The sequence below is a fragment of the Primulina eburnea genome, chromosome 1 (assembly GCF_022965805.1).
Source record: "Primulina eburnea isolate SZY01 chromosome 1, ASM2296580v1, whole genome shotgun sequence".
NCBI lineage: Eukaryota > Viridiplantae > Streptophyta > Magnoliopsida > Lamiales > Gesneriaceae > Primulina > Primulina eburnea.
Genome location: NC_133101.1, coordinates 57,288,426 through 57,302,875, shown reverse-complemented (window position 1 = coordinate 57,302,875; position 14,450 = coordinate 57,288,426). Strand labels below are relative to the sequence as shown.

Genomic DNA, 14,450 nt, shown 5'->3' with positions numbered 1-14,450 from the left:
AGTGGTTCTCATGTGAGACCGTCTCACAGATCCTAATTTGTGAGACGGGTCAACCCTATCTATATGCACAATAAAAAGTAATACTCTAAGCATAAAAAATAATACTTTTTCATGGATGACCCAAATAAGATATCCGTCTTGTTTGCACAATATTTGGTGTTGCGGGCGTGCCAGGTGCGAAGTGCACCGATTTGTGTGAAAATGATAAAATCTAACTTCTAAATAATCAAACGACGTGAATTCTAAATTCGACCGTCAGTTATAGTCTCCTAAAACAAATGCAATGCCAAAAATAAAGAAAACTATTGGAAATTGATGCAAATAAACCCCTGACATGATTTTGAATTTACAAAACTGTAGGAATTCATTAATGACATGAAAAATATAATAAATTGTTGCTGAAATCTAGAATGAGAAGACGTAAAATGCTAGAAATATACTGAAACGCTTGAAACTAATGCTTGAAGATTGAAAATTTTGCAGAGAGTATTTTTGCAGATTTTGTCTGTAGAATTTTGTGCGTAGTTGAGTTGTTTTTGTCTCTCTCTCGTTGTGTTAGCCGATTCCTTTTTCTTCCTGGCCGCTGCGTCCTCTTTCTCCACTCCCCCATGATCTCCACTATCTGCTCCCCTAATGCCACGATTTCTAACTATCCTCCCACGTTCTTTTTCTCTTCCGCGCTCAGTGCTCATTTTTTAATCGATTAAGAATTATTCTTTTATGGGCTTATTTAATTGGGCTTCAGAATTGACTTGGGCTTGTAATTAAATTATTTTTAGCCCAAACAATTGCCCCCCGCAAGCATTGGCCCATTGGGCCAAAATGCTTGTATGTAACCCAATTTTCAATTCCTCCATAGCTAGTATCCCACAAATGTTTTATGAATTGGGCTTCCACCAATGGGCCGAGCACTCAAACTTATTTTCCCTGGGCTTTGAATTTTCTAATCGTCTTTTGAATTCCCTCCCCCATCCAATTCGCGCCTGCTACTCGTCTTCTTCATCTCGCCGCTTTGTCCTTCGCTCCCCGCTGCTCTGAAATTTCTTCCGCTCGTTCTCCGCCACCTACGCCCGTCGCTGCCTAGAGATTTACCGATGGCTCGAGATTCTTCTCCGGTGCGCCCTTCTGAACCAAGCACTGCGGGCGCGTTCTCTGTCTCGACCGTCGCTTCCATCTCGCCGCCCGACGCGTTCGCCGGCCCTGCTGTGGTTGCCGAGGGTCTATCATTGGTTCGAAGTTCTTCTCCGTCGCCACTCCCTGATTCCAGCGCCGCAGGTTTGTCTCCTTCTCAAGCCAATTTCTCCGCCCAAATTATAGTTGCTATCGATGGGTTGCTGTTGAGAAAATATTGCTGTGTTGATGGGTGGAATCGATCGCGTTGAACCAAATTCAGTAGTTGACGGAGGCTTCGACGGAAGATCCACGGCAACCACCGTCGAGTCAACCATTTTCCTCTGCATTTCGTGTATAAGAGCACCAGTAGCCTCTGGATCATAGAACGCCTTGTCTGGTTCATCTAAGGCAAAAACTCCCATCTTTGGCAAGTAGACACGAACCTTTGATGATGACTTGTTTAACTTCTTTGCTTTGAAGGCTGCAAATTTCACATTCTCATAAATTGTAGTTTGCATAAGTGTAACCTGTTCATTGTGTTCGTAAATATTTCTCTGTTGAAAATTTGAAGGTACGGTGGCTCTGGGTCCAAGGTTCACCATATCTAAGGCACCAACCCTTAGAACCAAGGGTATCTTCTTATCTAATATGGCATCAAAACGTGAACTGTCACATGCCATGTTTCCTCCTACAGTGTAATCAGCTACCTCGGTTGTGGTGATATCCAAAACACCCTGTATAAGTCCGGCTTTGACAAGATCTTCCATAGCCCTTCCTCCTGATGTAGGCTTCTCATTATCAGTGGCTGATTCTTCGGAAAGTTTTAGCTGTCCCATCACCATTCCAGCAAAAGCAGCAACGACATTAGATAACACCGATCTACTCATATTGTTAATGCCACAAACATCCACCACTGATGGAAATAACACCAAATCAGATGTTCCAACATATGGTTCAGTATTGCCACTGGCCTCAATTGATACAATCAACTTTGGGATTCCAATGGGAAAAGATGGAAAACCAGAGGAAATTAAAGATGTCCCTCCACTGCCACCAAGCCCGATAACTCCAGCAAGAATGTCATCACTTTGAACTTTGCTGAGGAAAGCCTCGAGAGCTTTGTTCATGACAACAGTAGCTTTGCCTCTATCATCTGGGAGCAGGGTACTGGACTTTTCCCCGTCTGCTGCAGAGCAGGAGAGGACATCATTTCTCGACACAAACTTGAAATCCCCACAGGTTTTAACATCTTTTGAGCTGGTGGACACATCAACTACAGCCACCGACACCTATATTGCATGTTTGCCCTCTGTAGCTTCCATTTCTCCTTGGATTTGGAATTATCATGGCCATTTTTATTGATCTGAAGGACCTTTGGGGGCCCAGGAGACCAAGAAAGTTCATTCTGCATGCATTCTTCATTCCGGTGCCATTTCCACAGGCGGTGAAAAGAATAGGTATGTAGTCTCTTGTTGTATATGCGGTTCGCATGTTTGCTCTTCACAGGTTTTGAGAATTGGCCATGTGTTGGCCTCAGTTTTCTGGTGTATTGGACGCTTAAGCATTAGTGTCATTTGGGGTATCTTGCAACACAGGTACTTCTCAACTCTAATGTGCCCTTACGTGCCCTTACATGTTGCATCCACTCAAGACGACTCCCTTATCCCTATCATTATGCATTGCACTTCAGTCGGATCCCTTTCCCACATACACGTATATGCATCTGCACTTCAGTCGGATCCCTTTCCCACATACACGTATATGCATCTGCACTTCAGTCGGATCCCTTTCCCACATACACGTATATGCATTTGCACTTCAGTCGGACCCCTTTCCCGCATACACGTTTACTTACTGTTCTTGCATGCGGTGACTCCGCTTTTGATTTGTTGACTCTTGATTTTGTGTTGTGGTTGTTGGGTGATGGATGTGGAATGAGGGTGGGTTTGTATGTGAGGTTGTGTATTGGAGGTTGGGAAGGAGTTTCTGTTCGTTCTTAATCCATTTAACCCAACTCAAATCCATTTAACCCAACTCATTTCAATAGCTTCAATAAAAACTATAGGTTGGCTTAAAACTCCCCGCTCACGATTATTTCCTCCCCTGATCTCTTATCAAAACAAAATGAATTCAATATGATAAAAGTGGCCTCCTGGCCAACTTGAATTGATCATCTTTATTTTTAAACCATAACGAATATTTACACTAGTGGCCCTAAGGCCTACTTCAAACAAAATCCCACAACATGAAGCTAAAAACATGCAAAAATGGCTGATTAGCCTATTTTTCTTCCAAAATCAATTTCTGGGTCTTCTTGGGGTTTGCATATCACCTTTGTTCTCTTCAGTTCTTCTTTTATTACTCGTCGTCTGCCCAGTAAGCTCAACTCCCCGCTGGCTGTGTGCCTTTCCTCCCACATTCTAAGTGGCCTCAAGGCCTACTTCATGAATCTGTCACTGCACATGCAAACAATCAATTTATAATGATAGAACGGTCTATTCCACCATGATTTTTGGTACCATAAAAGAAAAATTGGAAATAAGTGGCCATAAGGCCGACTCCCTAGTGAAATAATGGACCTTCAACATAAAGAATGGAAGTGGCTTACTGTCCCACTCTCCCCGATCGATTTTATTGTTGAATCTTAAACAAAATATATTTATTTAAGTGGCCCTAAGGCCTACATCACATGACACCTTGAAATCAGGAACTTAATATATACACAAGTGGCCCCGAAGGCCAACTCCCCACTGAAAAATGCCAACTCCCCACTGAAGATTAGCCTTTGAGATTGCTTTACTCGCAAGCTCTTCCTACTTCTTCCCTCATACTCGGAAAATAGGGCTTGAGATACTTGCCGTTTATGCATCTTTTGTGTGGATGGCCATCTATGCTTGATAGCCAATATGCATTTCCGTCTAACACCTTATGTACCTTGAATGGTCCCTCCCAGTTGGGAGACCATTTGCCCAGCTCCCTATCCTTTGTTCCTAGTGGTAGTATGGTCTTCCACACTATTTCTCCTTCATGGAAACTTTTCTTGTTAACTCTTTTGTTGTAGATTCTTGCCACTTTCTGTTTCTGTAACAGCAAAGCATTGTACGCTTGGATTCTCAACTCATCTAGTTCTTCTAGTTCCATGATCATTGCTTCATTATAATGCTCAAGGGAAAGTTCATTTTGCTTTGCCACTCGCATTGATGGCACCATAATCTCCAATGGGAGCACTGCATCATGGCCAAAGGTAAGGGAAAAAGGGCTCACTCCAGTGGCAGTCCTCTTGGATGTCCTGTATGCCCACAAAGTTTCTGATAATAGCCTTGGCCAATCCCTAGGATTCTCTTCCATCATCTTTTGTAGAATCTTTATCAACACTTTATTTGACGCTTCGGCTTGCCCGTTGGACTGTGGGTAATGAGGGGATGAGTTTATCAATTTAATTCCATAGTCTTCTGCAAACTCCCTCATATCTGAGCCTGTGAACATAGTTCCCTGATCTGTGGTCAATGACTCTGGAATTCCAAATCTATGAATAATATTCTCTTTCACAAAGTTAATAACATCCCCTTGCTCTGCTTTCTTCAAGGGCACTGCTTCTACCCATTTGGTGAAAAAATCTGTAGCCACAAGGATGAACGAGTGGCCTTTAGATGATGAAGGGTAGATTTTCCCTATTAAGTCCATGGCCCAGCCTTTGAATGGCCATGGTTTGACAACGCTGTGAAGTTCATCCGCTGGAATTCTTTGGATGTTCCCGTGTCTCTGACATGGCTGGCATCCCTTAGCATATTTGATGCAATCTTTCAGGATGGATGGCCAATAGTAGCCATACCTCCTTATCAACCATCTCATCTTTATTCCAGATTGATGCGCTCCACACACTCCCTCATGAACTTGCTTCATGATCTCCAAAGCCTCTGGGAAGCCTATGCATCTGAGAAGCAGACCATCTAGCCCTTTCCTGTACAAATCACCCTCCACTAAAACGTAATTAAGAGCTCTCATTTTTAAACCACGTGGAATATCTCTCCCGGTTGATTCTAGCACCTGTTTTATGTCATCCCTCCAGTCACCAGCTAAGTTTATATCCAAGTTGAGCGTATCTACCTGAATCCCTCTTTGCTGAATTGAAGGGTGGTTTCTCTTTTGAATCAACACCAGCCTGTGTGTAAGTTCCGGAGACATCTTCAATCCCGAAGCAACCTGTGCCAACTCGTCTGCCTCCCAATTTTCTTGTCTTGGGACGTGTACTAATGACACTTCCTCGAAATCATCTAGCAGTTGGGATGCAGCGGTATAGTAAGGAGCTAAGGACAAACTTGTGCATTTGAACTCCCCTGACAGCTGTTTGAGTACCAGCTGAGAATCCCCTGATATCAATAACTCTCTTGCACCTAAGTCTTTCAGAATTTCCAATCCAATGACCAGCGCTTCGTATTCCGCTTGATTGTTGGTGCATGGGAAATTCAAATTAAAGGATAGAGCGGTTTTCACACCTCTTGGGGAGGTGATCACAATACCAGCTCCAGCTGCTGTTTCTGTACTTGATCCATCGAACTTCAACTCCCAGGGTTGAACTCCCACTCCACAAACTGGAAATCCAACCTGTTCTCCAATAAACTCATCAAGTGAAGGGTGATCAGCTAAAAAATCGGCGATAGCTTGGCCTTTTACTGATTTTTGGGGATAATATGTCAATGTAAACTCGGCCAATGCTAAAGACCATTTGCCAATTCTCCCAGAGAGGATGGGTCTATTAAGCATGTATTTAATCAAATCGGTTTTAGCCACCACAAACACTCTTGATTGAATTAAATAATGTCTTAACTTAGTACATGCATAATACAGTGTTAAGCATAGCTTTTCAATCACAGAGTATTTCACCTCTACTGGAGTAAGGAATCTACTCAAATAATAGATGGCTTGTTCATTTCCTTCATGATTATTTTGAACTAGTAGGCATCCAATTGACTCATGAGCAGCAGAGATGTATAATTTAAGGGGCATTCCATACCTGGGAGGCATCAGAACAGGTGGGTTAGATAGATAACTCTTGATCACATCAAAAGCTTTCTGATGCGACTCCTCCCATTTGAACTCCCCGCTGTCTTTGAGCTTCAACAGCTGTGAAAACTCCTTTGTCTTCCCTGCAAGGTTAGAGATAAAACGCCTCAGGTAATTCACTTGCCCAAGGAAGCGTTGCAACTCTTTCTTGTTTCTAGGCGGATTTGCTTCCATAATGGCTTTGGCTTTGTTTTTATCCACTTCAACTCCCCTCTGGTGCACAAGAAATCCCAGAAAGTTTCCTGCCTTCACGCCAAATGCACATTTCAATGGATTTAACTTCAAATCATATTGCCTCATTCTTTGGAAACTCTTCCTCAAGTGCTCAATGTGATCAGTAGCTTGTTTAGACTTTACAACGATATCATCTATATATACTTCAATATGATGTCCTATCATGTCATGAAAGATGGAGTTCATGGCTCTTTGATACGTGGCTCCCGCGTTCTTTAGCCCGAATGGCATAACAAGCCATTCAAACGTACCAACAGCTCCCGGGCATCTGAATGCTGTTTTGTGAGTGTCAGTCTCAGCTATTTTGATTTGGTTGTAGCCCGAGAATCCATCCATGAAAGATAACATCTCATGTCTAGCCACTGAATCAATCAACATATCAGGTATCGGCATTACATACACATCCTTGGGAGTTGCACAGTTCAAGTCTCGGAAGTCGATGCATATTCTGACCTTGCCATTCTTTTTCATTACTGGCACAATGTTTGAAAGCCATTCGGTATATCGGATTGGCTTTATAAACTTGGCCTTTAACAACTTCTCCACTTCCTCTTTTACTTTCAATTCAACTTCTTTTGACATGCGACGAGATGGCTGTTGAAATGGTTTGAAACCTTCTTTGAGTGGAAGTCGGTGTTCGACCAATTTTCGGTCCAACCCTGGCATGTCATCATAACACCATGCAAAACAATCTTTGTATTCCTTCAACATGCTTATCAAGTCTTGCTTCAACTGCTCTTCCAGTAGCTTACTCACATATACCACTTTTGGATTCTCAAGCTCCCCCAAGTTAATCTCTTCTAATGGGTCTTGAACTTCGTGTTGGCCATCTTCCATTTGAGATGGCGCCATCAACAACTCATCGACTTGAAGCTCATCATCTTCGTATTCTTCTTCTTGGACAACTTCAGTTCCATAAGTGTCCCATGCTTCCTCTTCCCTTAGTTTGTCCAGTACTCGCTGCACATGTGCCTTCCATATAGAGGTTGCAGCTACCTCCTTTTCTTTTTGATTCGAATCAATCATCAATCTCCTCAATCAGTGGCTGAATTATCGGCCTCGACGGCACGATAACAGTAGGTTTGAGGATTCTTTCCAACACCGAGCTTGGAGTTGGTGTTTGCATGTACAGTGGATTTTCTTTCTTACTATTGCTACGGATTTTGATGGGCCCAAAATCCCCATTGTAATATCTGGCTTCTACTGCACTTGCACTTGTTTGGAACGGTTGTCCATCCGCTTCTACGACCTCCACGTAATCCCCCTTCCAAAATAACAACAGTTGGTGCATTGAGGATGGTATGCACTGGTTTGCATGGATCCAATCTCTGCCTAACAACGCTTGGAAGTTGGCGGAGGAGTTTACCACGAAGAATGCACATAAAGATGACATACTCCCCACAGTAACATCAGCGGGGAGTACCCCAATGGTCTTGGTAGTTTCCCCTGTAAATGCAGCAACCGAAACTTCTGAAGGAATCAAGTCTTCCTCATTTTTGCCCAGACTTTTCAACATTCTTACTGGGAGAACGTTTACCGATGAGCCATTGTCTATCAACACTCTAGACACTGGCTTCCCATTCAAGTGGGATTTGATGTACAACGGCCTTATGTGTTTGGTCATGGCCGGTGTAGGCTTTTCAAGTATCACTTGTTTAGGCTTGTTCGGGTGATCTTCCTTGATAATCACTCTTGAACTCCCTTCAGGGAGTTTATTTGCATGCTCTTTCTTTTGCCCTGATCCTTGGGGCATCAACTCCCCATCCTCTTCTTCTATCATTTTAAATCTCTCTGGTAGTATTACCACTCCTGTGGCACAATCCACTGTGATGTGAAACTCTCCAACGCAAAAATTGATTGTTTTTCCTCTTTGATCATCCTCTTCGCTTAACAAATCATCATCATCCTCCACAAACTTATCCTCAGTAGCCGATCTTCCAAACTTGGACTTATTCCCCATTGGACTCCTTGCGACTGGAATATCATTTGTGGGTTCATTTCTCAACTTAGAGGACTCCTCTCTTCTTGCAATCGCTCTTTCTCTCAACAGCCGTCTCTTTTGAGTCCTAGTTGGTGGCCTAGGGAACTTTTTGTGTTGGGCCACCCTCCAAGTGTCACTGAACTCCCCTCTGGCTGGAAGGACGTATCTCGGCTTTACTCTGCTGCTCTCAATCATTTTTCCTTTTGAGATTTCGTATGAACGCCGTTCTTTGCCTTGATCAGCTGATAATTTTCTAGTTTCCACCCTTCGTGACTCAAATTCATATGCATTTCTCCTGTCCGAATACTTTTGACGATGATTGCAAGATGACTCCCCTCTAAACCATTGTTTTTCCACCACTGGTCTTTCAAGAAAATGTTGATTCCTCGGCCTAAAGGCCGTGGATTCACCAACATTTCTGGGGAAACGCTGTTGAATTGTGCGCATTCGATCGGCACTATGCCTTCCAGGTGCTTCAAACAATTGACCCTTTGGAATCCAGTATTTCTTGATTACTCGGTCTTTCACTGCAAAGGATCGGCTTCTTTTCTCATTGAGAAGATCCCTCAAATCTGTCACATTTACATTAACCAAAGCCACTGGAGGAAAGGGATCATCATCCACCGCCATTGATTCTTGTTTGTTAGGGAATTTCACAACTCTCTTGTTAATTCTATCTTGCAAAATGTTCTTGAACGCCCAACAAGACTTGGTGGCATGATTATAGGAGTTGTGGTATTTACAATACTCTCGTCCCTTCAGCTCTTCTGTAGGTGGCATCTTGTGATCAGGCGGGAACGTGATGAATTTTTCTTTCACCAAGAAGTCGAAAACTTCTTCGGTCTTTGATACATCGAATGTATACTGCATGTCTTTGGGGAGTTGGGAGTTGTTCTTCTCTGTTGGCTTCTTTTTTAGCAGCGGAACTGTGCAAGACCCGGCCGATTGCATCTCTGCCAATGCCACCTCTTCCACCTCCTGATAATAAGACCCCATAGTAGTTTTCTTCTTGTACGACTCTTCCCGCAAGAGTTCTTCGTATTCAGCCACTTTGGCGGCTAGCTCGAAGAAATCCCTGAACTCCATTCCCTGGAATTTTTTCCTTAGTTCAAAATCCAGCCCTTTTTGTGCCATTTTCACGAACTCTGTCTCCGGTAAGAACACCTTGCATCTATTCTTCATCTTTTTGAATCTGTCGATAAAATATTCCACGGACTCTCCTTTCTTTTGAGTGACTCTCGATAAGTCGGCAATGCACACTTCTGGTTCTGTTCTGTAGAATTGAATGTGAAATTGTCTTTCCATTTCTTGCCAACTCATCACGGAATTTTTGGGGAGTGAGGCATACCAAGCGAATGCGGTTCCAGTGAGGGAATTTGGGAATAGCCGCAACTTTAGATTGTTGAAGTTCTCCAAGTTGGCTAACTCCCCGCATTGAATGGTGAATCTGGCTATGTGTTCCATGCTGGACTGGCCATCTTCCCCGGAGAACAAACTGAAATCATGAACTCTATAACCCCTTGGGTACGGGTTATTCACGTCAATGTAGTCTGGATAGGGTTTGTGGAACTCTGGGCGGCCAATTTGTTTCAAGGCCGGCCCATATAACTCTTGAACAGCTTCTCTCACCATTTCTGGATCAATCCCGTGCATGTTCCGAGCGGGGAGTTGGTGATGGTAGTAATTTGCCCCCCGAGCTTGGAACCCTGCATTTAAACCAAAATTACCTCCTGGTACGCCCCCATCCACTCCTTGATGATCCATGTGGGACATGTCATCATAAGCTCCCGGTTGGTACAGAGGATTGGTCACACTGTACACTTGAGTAATTGGTTGTTTCGAGCTCCCCACTCCGTGAGTACGTGGATATGGCTGTGATCTTCCACCTAAAGTTTCTTCTCTCTTGTGAGGTGGTGTGTACCTTCTCTCTGGATGATTTGGGAGAATGAACTCCGGGCGGCGAGGATCGTCAGCCCTTGAGTTTCCAACTCCCTGGTCGAATTCCTGGACTTGGTTGCCTCCTTGGCCAGTCTCTTTGACAGTGGTATTTTGCTCCCCTCGGGTAGACTGGTTCGGTTTACTCAGTAGAGTCTTTAAACAATCAGACATGGCTTTAGATAATGCCACTGAGATCTCTTCAATCTTTATGGCGGTCAACTCTTCCACCACTTTGTCTGAAACTTGATCATATGTAATAGGAATCTGCAGCAGATCTACTTCTTCAGCCTGTGGTTCGACAGTAGGTTGCTCTGGCTGTGAAACCTGAGACGTTCCCTCTTGATTAGCCAGAGACTCCCCGCTCTCCTGACTGACGTTTTCTTTTCTTCTTGGCGGCATAGTGCGGTCCCACCGGGCGTGCCAAAAATATGTTTGCACAATATTTGGTGTTGCGGGCGTGCCAGGTGCGAAGTGCACCGATTTGTGTGAAAATGATAAAATCTAACTTCTAAATAATCAAACGACGTGAATTCTAAATTCGACCGTCAGTTATAGTCTCCTAAAACAAATGCAATGCCAAAAATAAAGAAAACTATTGGAAATTGATGCAAATAAACCCCTGACATGATTTTGAATTTACAAAACTGTAGGAATTCATTAATGACATGAAAAATATAATAAATTGTTGCTGAAATCTAGAATGAGAAGACGTAAAATGCTAGAAATATACTGAAACGCTTGAAACTAATGCTTGAAGATTGAAAATTTTGCAGAGAGTATTTTTGCAGATTTTGTCTGTAGAATTTTGTGCGTAGTTGAGTTGTTTTTGTCTCTCTCTCGTTGTGTTAGCCGATTCCTTTTTCTTCCTGGCCGCTGCGTCCTCTTTCTCCACTCCCCCATGATCTCCACTATCTGCTCCCCTAATGCCACGATTTCTAACTATCCTCCCACGTTCTTTTTCTCTTCCGCGCTCAGTGCTCATTTTTTAATCGATTAAGAATTATTCTTTTATGGGCTTATTTAATTGGGCTTCAGAATTGACTTGGGCTTGTAATTAAATTATTTTTAGCCCAAACACGTCTCAAGAATATGATCCGTGAAACCGTCTCACACAAGTTTTTGTCTATTTTATATAGAAGAAAAATCTAAACAAAATTTCTCTTTTGAATCGAAAAACTTACGACTCTTATAAATTAAAAATAATTTCGTGTTAATTTTTTAGTATTATTTGATAAAATTAAAAATAATAATAATATATATAATGTGTATTATTTTACTAATAATGCATTATCAGTGTTTGGTAGGACAGATAAAGCATAGATAAATAAATAATACAATGTCATGTGCTTGTTTCGTTTTCCAACTTATGATACACATCATGTGCCAATTTATATTTTTTAATCTACTTTTTTTTAATAATTTATATTTTAAAATTTATTTATGTAAATATATTTCGATTTAATTTATTTGTAAAATGTTTTTATTGATATTTAGTTATGTATTTACTTGTTTCAAGAATATTAATTAATTACTACATGGTAAAGATATTTTGGTCATTATGTGAGATATAAAATTTTATCTTACGTTTTATGCTCATTCCCAGTGTTTTAAAGTTTTAAAATTTTATCTTACAATTTTATACTCATACATATTAATTTTTTTAGAAAAAGGTTGATTAAAATTTAATATTGTATGCTATTTTTCTATTACAATAAAATTTTGTAATCATTATTCTTCAGTGTATATTAGATAAACTTCAGGCAAAAATAGTAATATGCAAACCACGTTAACTAGATAAATCACACTTGAAAAATACAATACAACATGCTTGCTCAAAATATTATTTGTACATAGAATAAAACTCATAATCATGTATCACATTTATATATTCTACTCACTCGAACATCTAATATGGTATGCTATTAATTAGGTGGCAGATGCATTTTGAAGACAAAAACTTGTGTGAGATGGTCTCACAAGTTGTATTTTGTGAACATAACTCTTATTTGAGTAATCCATGAAAAAATATAATTTTTTATGCTAAGAGTATTACTTTTTATTGTGAATATCGATAGGGTTGATTCGTCTCACAGATAAATATTCGTGAGATCATCTCACAAGAAATCTACTCCATTTTTTTAATTTCGAAAATGAAATTCTGAGTTTGATTAGGAAAAAAAATAAAATTCAGAGTGAAAAAATAATCGGGCAAAAATTTTCCTCAGAAAAAAATAATCAAATGAAAAATATATAAAAAGGAGAAAAAAAAACGAAAATCTATTTATTTATAAATTATAACCACATATTTCGAAAGAAAATGTGAAAGGGTATTGATCGTTCAACGTTGGCCCACTCCATAGCCGCCTTACATTCATTATCATCTCCTCCTGTCCAAACCCTAACACCTACACCCTCTTCTATATATTTAATTATCGTTGATAATTCACACCCGAGAAATCAAAATCTATGCAGTGTATATGTATGTGTTATGAATCCGGGGAATCGAATTTAAATTTCACATCTTTCGTGGATCCAATTTTGTTGATGAGAAGGTAAGTTTTTCGATCTTTATTGCTCATTTTGTGTTTTTTATTCAAATGGGTTTGGATTGTTATTAGCAAACGCTGTTTGGCTGTGATTTCTATATCGTTTTGATAGGGTTTTGTATTTCCTTTAATTTGGGGCTTATTTATTCATTTTTGGGGTTTTCTTGCAGATTTTGCTTCGAATTGGTTACTTTATGAGGTATTCGTTTTGAGGGATATTCAAAAGAATCGATTTTGGGTGCCCCTTGGATTCGGATAGTTGAATACGTCTCATTGATTTTATGTGGGAATTGCTTTGATCTTCCTAAATGTCGCTTTTGCCCAAAAGCGATTCGATTCAAATCAGGGACGTTTGGGCCGATAATTTGGATGAAGAATTGGCATTGATTCGTGATATTGTCGATGATTATCCTTATATCGCCATGGACACCGAGTTCCCGGGAATTGTTCTTCGTCCCGTGGGAAACTTCAAGAACTCGGGTGACTACCACTACCAGACATTGAAAGATAATGTTGACCTGTTGAAGCTAATCCAGCTAGGACTAACATTCTCGGACGAAAACGGAAATCTGCCCACTTGTGGTAGTGACAAGTATTGCATTTGGCAATTCAATTTCCGCGAATTCAATCCAAATGAGGATGTCTTTGCGAATGACTCAATCGAGCTGTTGCGACAAAGTGGTATTGATTTCGCAAAGAATAACGAAAAGGGCATTGATGCCAAGCTTTTTGGGGAGCTTTTAATGTCATCTGGTATCGTTTTGAATGACAACGTGTACTGGGTGACGTTTCATAGTGGGTATGATTTTGGGTACTTGCTCAAGCTCTTGACATGTCAGAGCTTGCCTGATACGCAGTCTGGATTCTTTACCTTGATCAATGTGTACTTTCCAGTGCTTTACGATGTCAAACATTTGATGAAATTTTGTAACAGTTTGCATGGTGGGTTGAATAAGTTGGCGGAGTTGTTGGAAGTGGACAGAGTTGGGGTCTGTCATCAGGCAGGTTCTGATAGCTTGCTTACTTGTTGTACATTCAAGAAGTTGAAAGAGAACTTCTTCATCGGCTCGATGGAGAAGTATTCCGGTGTATTGTATGGTTTAGGTGTTGAGAATGGATAGAATAAGTGAGATGTATTTTTTTTTTTAGTGCATTTGTTGTGCGGCATTCATGTTACTCTTTTGTATACTTTTGAAGTGATGGTTGTTTATTAAAGAAAAATCGCATCCTTTTGGTTTTTTGATTTCTATATGTTTTCTTTATTTTACATTTTTGCTATACATGATGTCAAAATTTCAGAACGAAGGCGAAGCAGTCGCTTGTGAAATTTAAAAAGTAAAACAAAATTTTCCCATTTGACCAATTGAGAACACAGGTTTTCACCTCGACGCACGTAAAATCATAGTTTCTTGTCAACATATTGGAATCCGCCACCAATTTCAATTGTGACTTCATACTTCAACAAAAAATATGTTACTTTAACAACAAATGTTAATTGAAGTTCGCTTTGGAAGTTTTTCTGATATATTTTTTGGTTTTCAGATGTAAAGTGATGGATGTCGAGAATGTACAAG

At 40.8% G+C, this 14,450-nt stretch overlaps 2 protein-coding genes across 2 annotated transcripts; one reads left to right on the top strand and one right to left on the bottom strand.

Moving 5' to 3' along the window:
• Nucleotides 1-1,223: 1,223 nt before the first annotated feature.
• On the bottom strand, nt 1,224-2,590 carry LOC140808801 (toMV susceptible protein tm-1(GCR26)-like). Its single transcript, XM_073166076.1, has one exon. It carries the CDS (start codon nt 2,238-2,240, stop codon nt 1,224-1,226), a length of 1,017 nt encoding a protein of 338 aa, XP_073022177.1. The 5' UTR covers nt 2,241-2,590.
• A 10,053-nt stretch (nt 2,591-12,643) lies between these two features.
• LOC140833217 (probable CCR4-associated factor 1 homolog 6) lies at nt 12,644-14,125 on the top strand. Its single transcript, XM_073197653.1, has 2 exons — nt 12,644-12,882; nt 13,047-14,125. The coding sequence occupies exon 2, from the start codon at nt 13,185-13,187 to the stop codon at nt 13,995-13,997; it is 813 nt and encodes a 270-aa protein (XP_073053754.1). The 5' UTR covers nt 12,644-12,882; nt 13,047-13,184; the 3' UTR covers nt 13,998-14,125.
• Nucleotides 14,126-14,450: the final 325 nt, after the last annotated feature.